This window comes from Plutella xylostella, chromosome 19 (assembly GCF_932276165.1).
Source record: "Plutella xylostella chromosome 19, ilPluXylo3.1, whole genome shotgun sequence".
Taxonomy (NCBI): domain Eukaryota; kingdom Metazoa; phylum Arthropoda; class Insecta; order Lepidoptera; family Plutellidae; genus Plutella; species Plutella xylostella.
The window spans coordinates 5,269,890-5,283,628 of record NC_063999.1 but is presented as its reverse complement, the minus strand read 5'-3'; the positions used below and the strand labels follow the sequence as shown (position 1 = coordinate 5,283,628).

At 36.6% G+C, this 13,739-nt stretch overlaps 1 protein-coding gene across 1 annotated transcript; it reads right to left on the bottom strand.

Moving 5' to 3' along the window:
* Positions 1–3,755: 3,755 nt before the first annotated feature.
* Positions 3,756–10,812, bottom strand: LOC105390330 (proton-coupled folate transporter). Its single transcript, XM_011561616.3, has 6 exons — positions 9,720–10,812; positions 9,488–9,589; positions 8,949–9,031; positions 8,553–8,691; positions 7,162–7,318; positions 3,756–4,566 (listed from the first exon to the last, which is right to left on the bottom strand). Exons 1-6 carry the CDS (start codon positions 10,636–10,638, stop codon positions 4,467–4,469), a joined length of 1,500 nt encoding a protein of 499 aa, XP_011559918.3. The 5' UTR covers positions 10,639–10,812; the 3' UTR covers positions 3,756–4,466.
* Between the last annotated feature and the right edge of the window lie 2,927 nt (positions 10,813–13,739).

Genomic DNA, 13,739 nt, shown 5'->3' with positions numbered 1-13,739 from the left:
GGTATCACCAAGATATGGCCAAAACAACCAGCACAGACGGACAAAATTCAACAGGAAAACTAACAAAATTAGCCCAATTTAAAGGTAAAAAGTGTGATTGTTTTCAGTCCTGTTAACTTTAGTATGGAAACCCCTGCTCAGTTTTCTCCGCTTTCTCTGGTTGTTTTGGCCATATCTTGGTGATACCTTAATCGATTTGGTATTGAATCATCTTGTTTGAAAGCTTATTAGTTGACCATGTTTTTAAGCTAAAGTGCACAAAAAAATGTCATATGAAAATCTTTTTTAATTTAATTTATTTGCTTTTGCGTTTTGAATATTTTTTCAAAATGTTTATCAATTTTGAGGTATTATGTCTACTTTAAGTCGAATAATGCACATTTGATTATTTCAATTACTTTATTAAGGTGTTACTTATGCAAAACAACCAAAAAAAATATTGAAATGGGGGTAGTTTTTTTTATTTTCGGTTTTAAGCATAAAATTTTGGAAAAAAATTAAAAAAACCTTTAATATTAAATATCTTGGAAATGGTTAAGTTTAGGATAATGCATTATTGGGTTCAATCGACTGGAAATGCCTCCCTCTATCACCTCCTGAAAGGATCCGGTCTACTTACCAATAACCCTGTATAATTATGCTTACCTACTCTATGAATATTTGTCAACTGAATAAGTATATCTACCAACTTACCTTCACCGGCCGGTAAATTAAGATAAAAAGGCTGTTCACCTTTTAAACCAGCAGCAACGAGTATTCGAGTATTTAGAAACTAAATCCCAGAATAACGGAAAACATTTCGTTCGATTACTACATCCAGTTTATTAAGTACCAAAAATTATTTACTTTTAGGCTTGGAATGCAAGTAACCGATTAAGAACTTTTGGATTTTTTAAAATTATTGTGCATTTAAAATTTTAAATGGAATGATAAATAAAGATAAATTCATAATATTGGAACTGAGAAAGGTATGTGTAATAGGCAAGTCGGAAGTGTCGTTTTAGTCCTGCACCCATTGTTCTTAAAAAAGACCAATTAAGAAACAGCACAAAAATAAAAAACAAAATTGAATCGTCCGTAGTCGAGCTAGCTTCAGTGATTAACTGATCAGTGATCACTGAGGTTAAGCAACAACTGGCACGGTCAGTCATTGGATGGGTGTCCGATTTGAAGTGGTACTTTTCTGGACGCTTCCGTGCTTCGACGGCACGTTAAGCCGTGGGTCCCGGTTGCTGCTTCGGCAGCAGTCGTTAAGCCTAGTCAGAGGCCTTCGGGCAGCTTGAAAACATCTGACAGTCGGGTTGCCCACTTACACTTACCCAACAACTCTCTCAAGCATATGCTTGCTTGTGTTGGGGTCCACCAACCCGCACTAGGCTAGCGTGGTGACTTCCTTCAATGGAAGGAGACCCGTGCCCCAGCAGTGGAGACGTGATGGGTAGTGATGATAGATAAATTTAATATTCTGGCCTTCATGTTTGTGCATGTTGATCTCTAAGGGTGGCGATTATGACTATTTATGACAGTATCCTTCCATGACTGGAGGAAGCCAATGATACTCTCATTGGCTTCCTCCAGTCATTACAGAGTATTTACAGCATATATACAGGATGTTGCAAAAAGGGTAGGAAAGTATACTAAGCCGAAACATCGTTTATATCGTTTTTGCAACACCCTGTATACATACACATACTATATGTTATATGTAATTAATGTATATCCGTTATAAGAACCGACCAACCTACCACTTGATACGAAACCCAGCAGAAATAGCCATAATTTCATTTTTCAATGATGGCGCTACATATTGAGTTGAAAGTATGCAATGCATTGTAGAAAACCCTGCCATCTATCGCTAACAAGTAAAAGTATTTTCTAAGTAACTCGTCTTAACATTTCACACCGCGGCATGCTTACTGATCATCAGTTTACATTGTAGCTTTGTAGATAGAGCTAGGTATGTTTGTAGCCAGTGTATTGGTTATGAAGTTCGAGTAATTTACTGTCAGTTTCAATAACTCTACCTAACGATGACTGGTGGTTACTTTCATAGTATTATATTTTCACACACACAAGTCGGCTGTCCCATTTTAAAACACAGTAACAGCCATGAGACAAAATGTTCAGGAGAGCCAAAAAACGTTTTTGTACCTTCATTTCAATGCCCTGGTAAAACTATGATAGATATCTGAACAAATGTAAGCTTAAAAGAAGCGGCAGAACCTAGGCTTTATATACAATACTATTTCATTTAAATATGACTAAAATTGTTGCTGTAATGCACAAAAGAAAACACTTACTAGGTTTTATATGGTTTTCTCACCCTAAAACCGCCCTCACTGACCATTTGATAACCTAGTAAGGGCCATTATTGTGTCATTTAAGACAAGTTAAGTATATTGAAATTGCAATAATTGCGTAATAATTTCATTTTTTATATGTTTGGGATCCTTCACATATTATAAATCCAATTTTGCAGCACTTTTACACGACGGCACTATAAGTAATAGCTGAAATACGGGCATATTTTTATGTTTGTTTTTTTGTTTTATGTAAATGAATTAAATAGCCATATTCAGAAGGCTCTAACATGAAAATTATTTATGGCTGCCTTCAATTAGACAATATTTCCTAAATTTCTATCTAAAAATCAGTTTTATAACTTGTTTTTTTTTTGTTTATGCAAAATAGGGCTAGTAGAAAGGTTCTAACGAGAAAGGTCTCTATAGCTTTTATAAAGAAGACAAAATTTACTTATGTTCTACTTTTAATTCAACTCTCTAGGTTTCATTGGTGCAAAGATACAGGTTCTGAAATGTCTGATATTTTGTTCGAAAAAAGTGTTAGTAATAATGTATGCCATTTGTGACTTACTAAAATTAACGGACGAAAATTGTCCTTTGCTGACCATTTCAAAACCTAGTAAGCGCCATTGACCATTTTAAAACCTAGTAAGTCATTTTCACTTACTGTGTTTTAAAATGGTTGGTGGCTCTTGCTATGTTTTGAAATGGTTTTCGTGGCATTTTTGATTTCGCAGGGTGGAGTTACTAGGTTTTTAAAAATTTTATTTTCGTTTCTAAGCGGTTTTTTGATATTCTGACAATGCAGTTTTGTGCGGAATCGCCTAAAATAATGTATAAATCAAAGACCCGTTTTTTTTTAAAGTTGGCGGTTACTGTGTTTTGAAATGGGACAGCCGAAGTTACTATCTGTCAAAATCGTATGAAAGTACCTAAATACCAGTCATCGGTGGAGTCAATGAGACAGACTGATGCAGTAGGAAATTACCTACTTTATTTATTCAGTTGTGGTACAGTGGTATCCATTAATTTTGTCACCAAAAAAAAACTTCGCGATTAAAACAATTTTTTGTGTCTTATACTTGTCTTGTGTAGCCATTTAATTTAAAAAGTAGGTAGTGCCTGTAATTTTTTTTATATGTACAAGTCTCGATAATAGGTTTTTGCTATTTTTTTAATGAAGGCGTTTGTTTTTCTTTTAGTTTTAATGGTAGGTAGGTACTGGGAATGGCACCCTTTTCCTTTCTGACTCTAACTAAAAAAATATTTTTGTATTTATTTTTCCATAAGTAACTGAAAATTGACAAGAACAATAATGAAAACTTATAGGTATAAATAAAAACGTTTATCGTTAAAATCCAATTATTTATGATATTCCCAAAAGATTTGAACCATATAATAAACTTATTTCTGGATTAACTACCTATGTGAATGTTATAATATAGAAACGCTTTTAAAACATTATGGCACTTTATATATTTTTTCTTTCCTAAATTCCTAACTTAACTTACTTCTTACTTGTTTCAAATTTAAGTAAAATAACAAAAACATATATGGAATTCAATAAAACCTTAAAAATAATTAATCACCTAGGTATACATATATCTAATATTACACACTCGCGAGCAATGAAAAAGTTCCATCCAATAGGTAACCTACATATAAATGTCACTGGATTTTTTAATTGCTCGAGTGTATTTAAAATATTATCAAAGTAAGTTATCAACAAACTTATAACATTTCGCAAGACTTTTGGCCGGCATGCAGTAAGGCTTCACAGCTGAGATAGTAATTTGTTATTTACCTCGATTTCCGAGATGGTCCCATAAGGCGCTATAAATAATAGAACAAAATCAGAACTACCGTCAGAGCCCGTAGCATAAATTTCCATCGTGAACGTGAAGTAAAATTACTCGATGAATTTTGTAGGAAAATTTTAGTTCTGCTACCGACCGCCAGGGGCGCTGTTCATATTTTTATACAAAATTACTCGATGAATTTTACTTCACGTTTACGATCAAAATTTATGCTAAGGGCTCTGAACTTTGAAACAGTTTTCTCAAAAAAATTGCTGCATTTTTGTTCTATGTATATAGCGTCTTAATGAAAGGTGTTCAGAATGTCGTGAAGCAAGTACAATTTCAGCCGTACAATATTCATTGTCTATAGTGAAGTAACATCGTTGTCGTGAGCGTGTCGTTCCTTCGCCGCCGGGTCCGTGACCACGTCTCTCTGTTGCCTCCTGTACACTATGTACAGGATACTGTGGACAAAAAGAAAGAAAAAATATGAATACATAGGTCATGTAGCTACCTACAGTACCTCAAGTGTTGGTTTAAATATTTTACGAGTACAAAAAGCTTGCGTAGTCCCGACTGCCTTTGGCAGTCAAACGTTCATAGGGCTTGTAAACAAAACTCGTTAAATTCGGCGACTGTTTTGACAGTTTTTCAGGGCAAATGCTTGATTACTGCCCACATTGCGATGCGACATCGCAACGCAGTTTTGTGTTCAAGCCCATAAACCGGGGTAACCTCTTTCACTATCGAAATAAGCCTCTCAAATACAGGCACATGTTTTTATACATTATGTAAACTAAGTATAAAAAATTGTTTATTGCACAAAAAGTTGCATCTGTAAATAATACTAAGTTGTTAAACTTTAAATAGATGTAGACTTATGAAGAAGACAGGAATACTATAGGGTGACTGGCACTCTAGAAAAATAAAAAATAATGGAAACTAACCAGATTGAGTCAATTTAATTAAATAAATCCCAACCTGATAACAAGTTTATTAGCCAAACGGAAAAATACACCGGTAACTACTAGGTAAATAAATACTAAAAACTAATAAAGTAATTAACCTAAGCAAATAACTACACATTATTATTTTGTTATTATCTCAGATAATACCTATATAAAAGAAAACAAAATAAACAATTAAACATCAACAGCAATTATATTTTAATATGAACTAGATGGAGTGTCAGTGCAAAAGAAAAAAATCGGCAAATAACACCCCACTTCAAGCACTGAGCTTTTATTTTTCATTATTTTGATTAGAAGATTGTGACTTTATTCATTGTTACAATGGTTGTCATTAGGTTGAACTTAAAACAAAATGCGGACAGTTCTAAGCTACGTTTTTGTATGGGATACTATATCTAGTTCGTGTATCGTTAATCTAAGATCAAGAGTCAGCTGATACATCCTACCATTCCTACCTTAAGCCTCCTTAATCTGCTTAAGTACATAATATAGAACAATAATTTAAATTGGGTACACTCAGAGTGACCTTATTGCCCTCTCTTATTTTCACACAGATAGGTATATATCTTTATCTTCTTCTTAGCGTGTATGAAAAGGGCCTTCCCAGCAGTTACGTATCAACTCTACCTTTAAGTAACTATTGAAAAGTGTGATAAACTCAATTAAACAATTAGAATGATCATAAATAGTCACGACACGCCTATAATGTCTCAATATAAAATCGGTTTCCTTTAAATGCAATATTCAATGACAAAGCATCAGCAATCGCTAGTTGTACATCAGTTTGTATGGCATTTTATTTTATTCCAGTACCTAATAAAGCTTGGAGATGGATCATAAAAAATAAGACGTAATGCGAACTCTTAGTGGCTAGCACAACAAAGTTAAGTTAATCAAAATTAAATAGTTTGTCTCTTACTCTGACAGTATATTGTGCAAGAATATGTCTACCTCGGGCAGACTATTCGGCTAAGCTGAAGCAACTGGGTTGGGCTGCATTCGCTCAGCATGCTATGGAGAGAGCTATGCTTGGGGTTTCTCTGATGGATCGTATCAGAAATGAGGTTATCCGTCAGAGGACTAAGGTTACCGACATAGCTGTCAAAATATGCAAGCTGAAGTGGCAGTGGGCTGTTCATATCTGCCGAAGAACCGATAACCGTTGGGGTAGACGAGTTCTCGAGTGGAGACCACGAACAGGCAAACGCAGCGTGGGACGCCCTCCTGCCCGCTGGACTGATGACCTTAGGCGGTAGCAGGTAGTGGTTGGATGAGGAAGGCCGAGGACCGAGTGTTTTGGCGCTCCTTGGGAGAGGCCTATGTCCAGCAGTGGATGATTATTGGCTGATGATGATGCTGATGAACTTTGTTGTGCAAGTCACCCTTAGTTATGAAAAAGGGGTATTGTGTAAGGTCAAGCGGCGCGACGGCGATGATATAATCAAATGCATTTAAAACCGTCCCCGCCGTCGCTCCGCTTGTCGCAAGTTTCGTGCTTACAAAATGCTTCTTTTTCATATGGTGGACCTTTGGAGGAACATCATACATTTTATTTGTGCAATAAAATAAAGAACTTCAAAACGCAACGATAAGATCTGAAGGAAAAATAAATTTAATCGTTTCCATAAATATGGCCCAATTCGTCCATGGTCACAGTAGGAAATATTTTTTTTATCGTTCACCATACACAGAAAACTATAAGTACTGTTGCAAAATTTAGGTCAGCTTGCAAAATGTAGGTATTGTGCCATAGTTAAACTGCATGTGAAAAGAACTTTGTATTTTTTTTAAGTAGGTACTAATTTTGATACTACCACTTGTAAAAAATGCATATTGCATAAAATACTTATCGCTTTCGACTGACCGCGACGATTCTAACCTGTTACATTCGACAAAAGAGCTGCTAGCGCCTCATCATAATGATGAACCACCCACGCAGTTCAAATTGGAGTGTTAATAAAATAACCAAAAAGGTAATTTTAAAATTTCTACGGGTTTCCTTTTTCGGTTATTTTACAAGCATACCGAATTGTACAAAACCCCTTTCTAACAACAAAAAAGCACACAGCAAACTATTAAAATACTCACATGAAAATGAAGAAGGCGGGTATAGTCATAGCGCCGCCCAGGATGTAGAAGGCTCCAGGGAAGGACTCCAGAGTCTTGGAGTAGACCTTGCTGTACAGCGGGGTGTAGATCACAGGCACCACCGCTTCCACGAAGCCTATTAGCGAACACATTTTTCCTGGAAAACGGAACATAGAACTATGAGGATTTTATATTACTAACGTTGAGTTGCAGAAAGGGACTTTAAGTTAATGTCAACCTTAAATGTATAGCTGCCTTGCTTTGGCAGTATACGGATAGAAAGAGACATACATAGTCTTAATGCCGACATTAGCTTAAAGTTCCATTCTGAGACTCAACGTAAGCTTAACGAAATTACCAAATGATGCAATAAAATTTGTGTATGTTTGACCTTAGTCCCGACATGGTCAACAAGAAAACGAGGTTTTTGTTACATTTCGACAACTGATGTGTTCTAACCCGGATGTGATTACCCGGATATTATGATTTTAATATTTTGAAAAGGTCGTAGAACTTTGTCAATTTCCTAGAAACATCATAAGGCAGACAGTTGGGTATCTCCCAAGCAGCAGTGCGTACTGCACTACCTACCTACCAAGATTTTTGTTTTGTGTTATCTTTTTCAGACATTGTTATTAAATTATTTGCACCCAATATAGACTACTCTACCTAAAAATAATTATCACTGCATTCTTGTGTACTTATTATTTACGTACCTACGATTTCTTTTTTCTACATTAGTTCCTAGTTATTTGCGCTACGCTTGACTGAATCCGGCATCACACAAAACGCAGTGATTGACCTCAGAGTCTGCATCATTTTCCTCCATAGATAATTACATCGGCACCCACACGATATAAGATACAATATAGGTGCAAATATTTATATATGTATTTATATGTATAACTATCATATACCAACATCACCATCACCACGGTGGAATTTTAATCATTGAACATCCAGTTGTCAAGTCAACTTCTCAATTTGTGAATTGGTCCGAAATGGTCTTAGGTATATGTGTGTTACATGGTCAATGTATTTACCTACATAGAATTACAGTGCTCCAAAATTGATAATGCGCATAGAAATCTTTGACAGATCGGTTGTTTTCGATTATGCGACACATGATATTGACTCCTATTTCTTTCGAACAAGGTGCAAAATGCAAGTGTTTTTAAGGCTCTTACGATTTAATGATTCGGGTATGAAGATCTGCATGTGCATTATTAATTTTGGACAAGTGTACATTGACAAGGGCCCAAAGTTTGCTAAACTTCATTACCTCGTGTTTAATGCCATGGAATTTTATTGACATCTATAAAATTAACCAGACTTCGCGAGCCCTGGCATACCCTGTATTTCATAAGAAATCATTGTAAGTATTCCCTTACCCACTTGATCTGGCTCGACCACTTTAGTTCCCAACGACCTGATGGCGGTGACCCCCGAATTGCCGAAGAAGTCGAACACTGGCCCGGAGTAGAACCAGCCCTTGGTCGGAGCCAGCCCGTACACGAAGCTCGACGCCACCTTTAAAGAAAATTAAGAAAGAAAGAAAAACTTTATTTAACAATAATATTTAACAGCAATAAGGCGGCCTCTTTGTACTGTTTTATTTTTGAGTTTTGTTTTTTGTAATTTTTGTTCTTGGTGCAAATAAAGTGTACCGTATTGTATTGTATTAACACTGACAGTAGTATTCATAAATTAACACAAAAATACTCAATCAAATATAATAATAAATAAAAATTATGAATTTGCTGTCCGTCAAAAAGGTGTCCACTTACCTTGCAGAACGTTGCTATGATGCCGAGTAAAGAGTCGTGCATTTTGAAGAGTTTGCTGAAGATCGTCACAGCTATTGTTGTGCCTGGAAAGATAATCAAATTAAATAAATTAGAATGGAATAGAATATTAATTTCTTGAATACCATATAAATCAGACAAACAACAACATACTTATAGGCTAGAATCAATGTGCAATTGAACTCCATATCAATCAGACATCCAAAAACATACTTATATACTAGAATCAATGTGCAATACGGTCTTCTCGCTGGGAGTGATCTTTTACAGGCAACCTTATATATTACCTGTAGGTTGGCTGGTAGGAAATGCTCTTAGCATTAAGCCCTCCTTTTGTATTTTTTTTTATTATATGTGCAATAAAGAATTACAGAAACAAAGTTACAAATTAGAGGGCGGTGAACCGTGTACCAATAACAAAAAAATATAATAGTTAAATATAACTTCAATTCAATTAACGTTGTTTGTTTGACCAACTTTATATGGTACGAACCTTAAACGTTAAATAAATACCTACGTACCGGCAATACCCATAAGTACAGAATAGGTGGTAAATAAACTGAACTCTACAACATCCATGCTGTATTTTTTCAAAGTATACAGGAACAATATTGCTCCTTCACCTGAAAATGAGAGACAAACAAATATTATTATTATACATTGATATAGATACTAAGTTATGGATTTGCGTTGTTGTTATTATAATTATGATGAGGTAGGTACATAGGTACGTATGTAAAGCTTAAAACTTACCAAACACAGGACCCACGATAACAATATGCGCACAAATAACAAGTAATACTTGAATAACTTGTATTTTTCTTCCTCTAAATAACAAAGACAGTGTATGAATAACATTTTTAGGATGGAAGAATGCTATTAATTTCTCAATATTTGATCCTTCCGACTCAGTACTTCTGACGTCATGTATCCTGAAGTAAGTGTGAATGAATCCAACGATATTGAAGACCATCCCGATGACAAAGATCCCGTAGTATCCGACAGCATCCGTTAATACTCCACTGATGGCAGACCCGAGAGGGACCCCCAACGTCACGATAACTCCAACAATACCGAGCCTCAGGGTTCTGGACTCCACGGTAGTCACGTCTGATATGTAGCTGAATGAACCCATTAAAGCAATCGACAATCCCCCGGTCATTGCCGGCGGTAGACCTTCAATCAATCCAGTTATCCAAAGAGGCCATTCATCAAAGTAGTAAGTTGTTAAAATTAATCCAACAGCAGTGATAAGTTCGCCGATGAGTGGTATGAGCATCAAGGCTTTCCGGTTCCCAGTCTTGTCACTCCAGGCTCCCACGAACAAGATGACGATGGCTGGGAGACCGCTCTGAAGCGGCTGCCTCCAGGCCGTCATGTCGGCTACCATCACCTGGGCTGCATCCAAAGCACCAGTGGTTATGTTATCATCACTCTCCCCTGATATAGCTTTCGCACATATTTCTGCAGTGTAATTAAGGTCCACGCGACATGCCTTCTCCATGTTCAGTTTTTGGACCGCCAACGCAGATATAATATTGGGAAGTATAAAAAACAAAAGAAACGGTTCGACGGTGAAAAAGTTCAGCAATGTTTTGATTTTTTCAAGTAAAGTTGTACTGCTGTTTGGTGATTTATCCGGGACAGGATCGCCAGCTTTATTTAGTTCCATGTTGATGTTTTGGCGTGCACTGAAACTTTATTGAATTATCACGAAACAGATTTGATCCACTCGACAACACGGTAACAGTTTTAAAAATATATTTGTTTTGAATAAGTCGGCAACTTTCTGTCCGCCATGCGAGCTGGCTAGTGAGGCGAGTCTGACCAGACATAAAACTTGTTTCTTGCCATCATTATGTGCCTAACGCGGCTAAGATTTTTTATTTTTATAAAAACCAATCTAATCGAATCCTTGAAGATGATACCGCATACAAATGCTAAAGTTCAACTACATTCCGATGCTTTTTTGGTTTCTGTTTGTTTTTCAAATGTAGGTACTTATTTATGTTTGAAAATACGTACTATTTTTAAATTTTACCGGTTTAATTTACTAACATTCGCTTTGTAGCTCTTTTGATATAGTTGTATACTGTATGGATGGATGTTTTTTGCCTGAAATGTAGAGTGCGACGCTTGTTGTGTTGTTTCAATTTTTGAAGCATACTCAAACTCAAACTCAAATTTTTTTATTCATCGTAAAAATATAAAATTTTCTGATGAACGTCAATTTTTACAAACTTGCTCATTTACCTACGACATACGAATACTATACTTCATACGATATTATTTTAGAATGGACCCCCATAACCCATACCTAATTCTCACTAAACAGCAATTATGGTCATTTTGACCTTTATCATGCATTTTCATTATAATTTTTATATAAACGACCTTAGACCAAAACTCTAATGGCAAATTCAATATACATATGACAATGGAACTTATTAACTTTTAATACGTATTATGAAATACACCGTCTTGACCGACTTTGGAAAAATTGGAACGTATAAGTACCTATGTACGTGAGCGATTTCGCTTCATTGCCAGTTGTTTGAGAATAATAAATTCCAAAGCAATCGATATTACTTATTTGCGGTTTTATTTTGTAAGGGACCTGCAGAGTAACCTATAGGAGCTATCATGAATAATTTTGATTCTAGACGATTCGAATCCGAGTGTATTCGACAAACGTCAGACATAAGTGTCAGTATTTATGTCGCTACTGCATGTGGAGTGCGAGATTTTGCACCGAGACTGAGATTTTACACCTTGTATGGCGTGGGAGAGGCACCACCTAGCGGTAAGCGCACTGTACTAGCTCCGCGCCATATTTTTTTACGTTAGGTTTCACCGCACGGACTGTTAATTTACACCATAGTCTATGTCTTCACTAAGTCCTCTGAACGCTAGCGGAGCGCAAAGCTTGTATTCATACGAGAGAGCAATTCAAATAGGATTTATTCAAATAATTCGTACTAGCGCCATGTGCGTGGTGGCATGGGCGACGGGAGCCAGGCAGCATGAAACAAGCTTATGTGACACACAGCCTTTCGAGCTGTGCTAGGCCTCCAGAGTAGGGTTTCTGCTCGAGAATTCTCGAGCTCGAGAAGATTCGAGAAATTCGGCTTGGTTCGAGACGAGAAAAAAATCTGAAGATTCGAGAATTTCTCGAGCCTTGAGATAAAAAATTAAGAATATTCATTTCGAATTTTCCTGCGCCGCTTAACAACATACACGCATAACTACCATGCGCGTGTATTATGATTTATTATGTTTCATCTCCATTTAAGCTAGGGCTGTACTGATAATACCAAAAATTAAAAGATAACGTAGTAATAGTAACGGTTCTACCTTTTTTGGCATAAGATTTATTTGCCTAATCTCGTATTGCATAGTAACGTTTGGTCAAAGTGTCGTTACGCCGAAAATCGTATGGCATAAATCTCGTTTAGTAAAAAGTTATTTCGCATAACATTGTTTAGCCTAATAATGGTATGGTTAAATCTTGAATAGCCTAATAATGCTATGGCATAGGTTTATACAAAGTAATAATATTCGTTTGGCTTTAACTTTGACGGAGCGTCTCCCTACAAAGCGAAAACTGGTGCCTTGTATTGTTTCCGCTGTTTGGAAAACGCTCCGCTCCGCTTCGCTTCGCTCCGCTTTGGTTTTGATGAACATGTGCACCTAACACGCACTTCCTCGCTTTGCTCGTCGTCGCACCTATTTTTAGGTTTCGATCTCATGGGGTTTGTAATAATTATATTAGTCGTTAACTTTCGATTTTTTGATCATACAATATCGTGATTTTCGGGATGTAGAAGAAAAATACCACAATTTGTAAATTTACTACATACTTAATATATTATTTATTAAGATAACATTAGGAGAAACAAGATTATACATAGGTATAGACGAACATAAATTTGAGCAAACGAAACTTAGGTGTTTAAAGATTGTGCCTAAAGAGTTTTAGACGAAACGAGCCTTATGCCACATAAGTCTTGGCAAAGTGATGGTTCGGCCAAAAAAGTTAAGACCATACGAGTTATGCGAAATGAGTTTTGGTCAATAAAGATTATGCGAGATGAGCGGAACCCAATAGTAACGTAGGTACTGTTTCTTAGTACAGGTGCACCAAAAGAAGTCATCCGACGTTGTTTGGCTCTCATTTTTTTTCTAAATGAAAAACTTCGATTCTGTTTTTTGATTATGTTTATTTGAACCTTGGTAAAGTCAAAAGGATGATATCGGCCGAATGGGCGCCGTCACAATTGATTGCCATACGGGCTCGTTTTTCATCACTTCAGCGAAAACTTCGGGCGAGAGATTCTCGCACTCGTGTCGAATGTTGTCCTTAAAAGGGTTTCCAGAGACACGAGCTTATTCATCTATCTATCTATCATGGCGAGCTGATTTTCCGCATTTAGCCTCCAAGGTGGGCCATTATGCGTGAAATACCTATGGGGTGACTAGCTATTAAGCCACCCAAGCTCATGCCAGAAAGCCAGTAGACGACCTAGGTTGCTCATGGCTTCCCGGAGGGACCCCGGAGATCCGAGGATTTTTGATCGTAGTGTCTCCACGCCTTTGCAATGTAACAAGACATGGGAAGCTGTTTCATCTTCCTCCATGCAACTTCTGCAAAGAGGAGTGGTGGAGATTTTCATGCGATATAGGTGTTTATTTAACCGGCAGTGGCCTGTTATGGTACTTATCACGACACGCAAGTTTGCTCTGTCCAAGCATAATAATTTGCGTGTTAGTTTA

Coding starts and splice junctions, on each gene's coding strand:
- LOC105390330 (XM_011561616.3), bottom strand. CDS start 10,638: ATGGAACTAAATAAAGCTGGCGATCCTGTCCCGGATAAATCACCAAAC. Junction 9,590..9,719: donor TATCGTGGGTCCTGTGTTTG/GTAAGTTTTAAG, acceptor TCTCATTTTCAG/GTGAAGGAGCAATATTGTTC. Junction 7,319..8,552: donor GGTCGAGCCAGATCAAGTGG/GTAAGGGAATAC, acceptor TCCGTTTTCCAG/GAAAAATGTGTTCGCTAATA.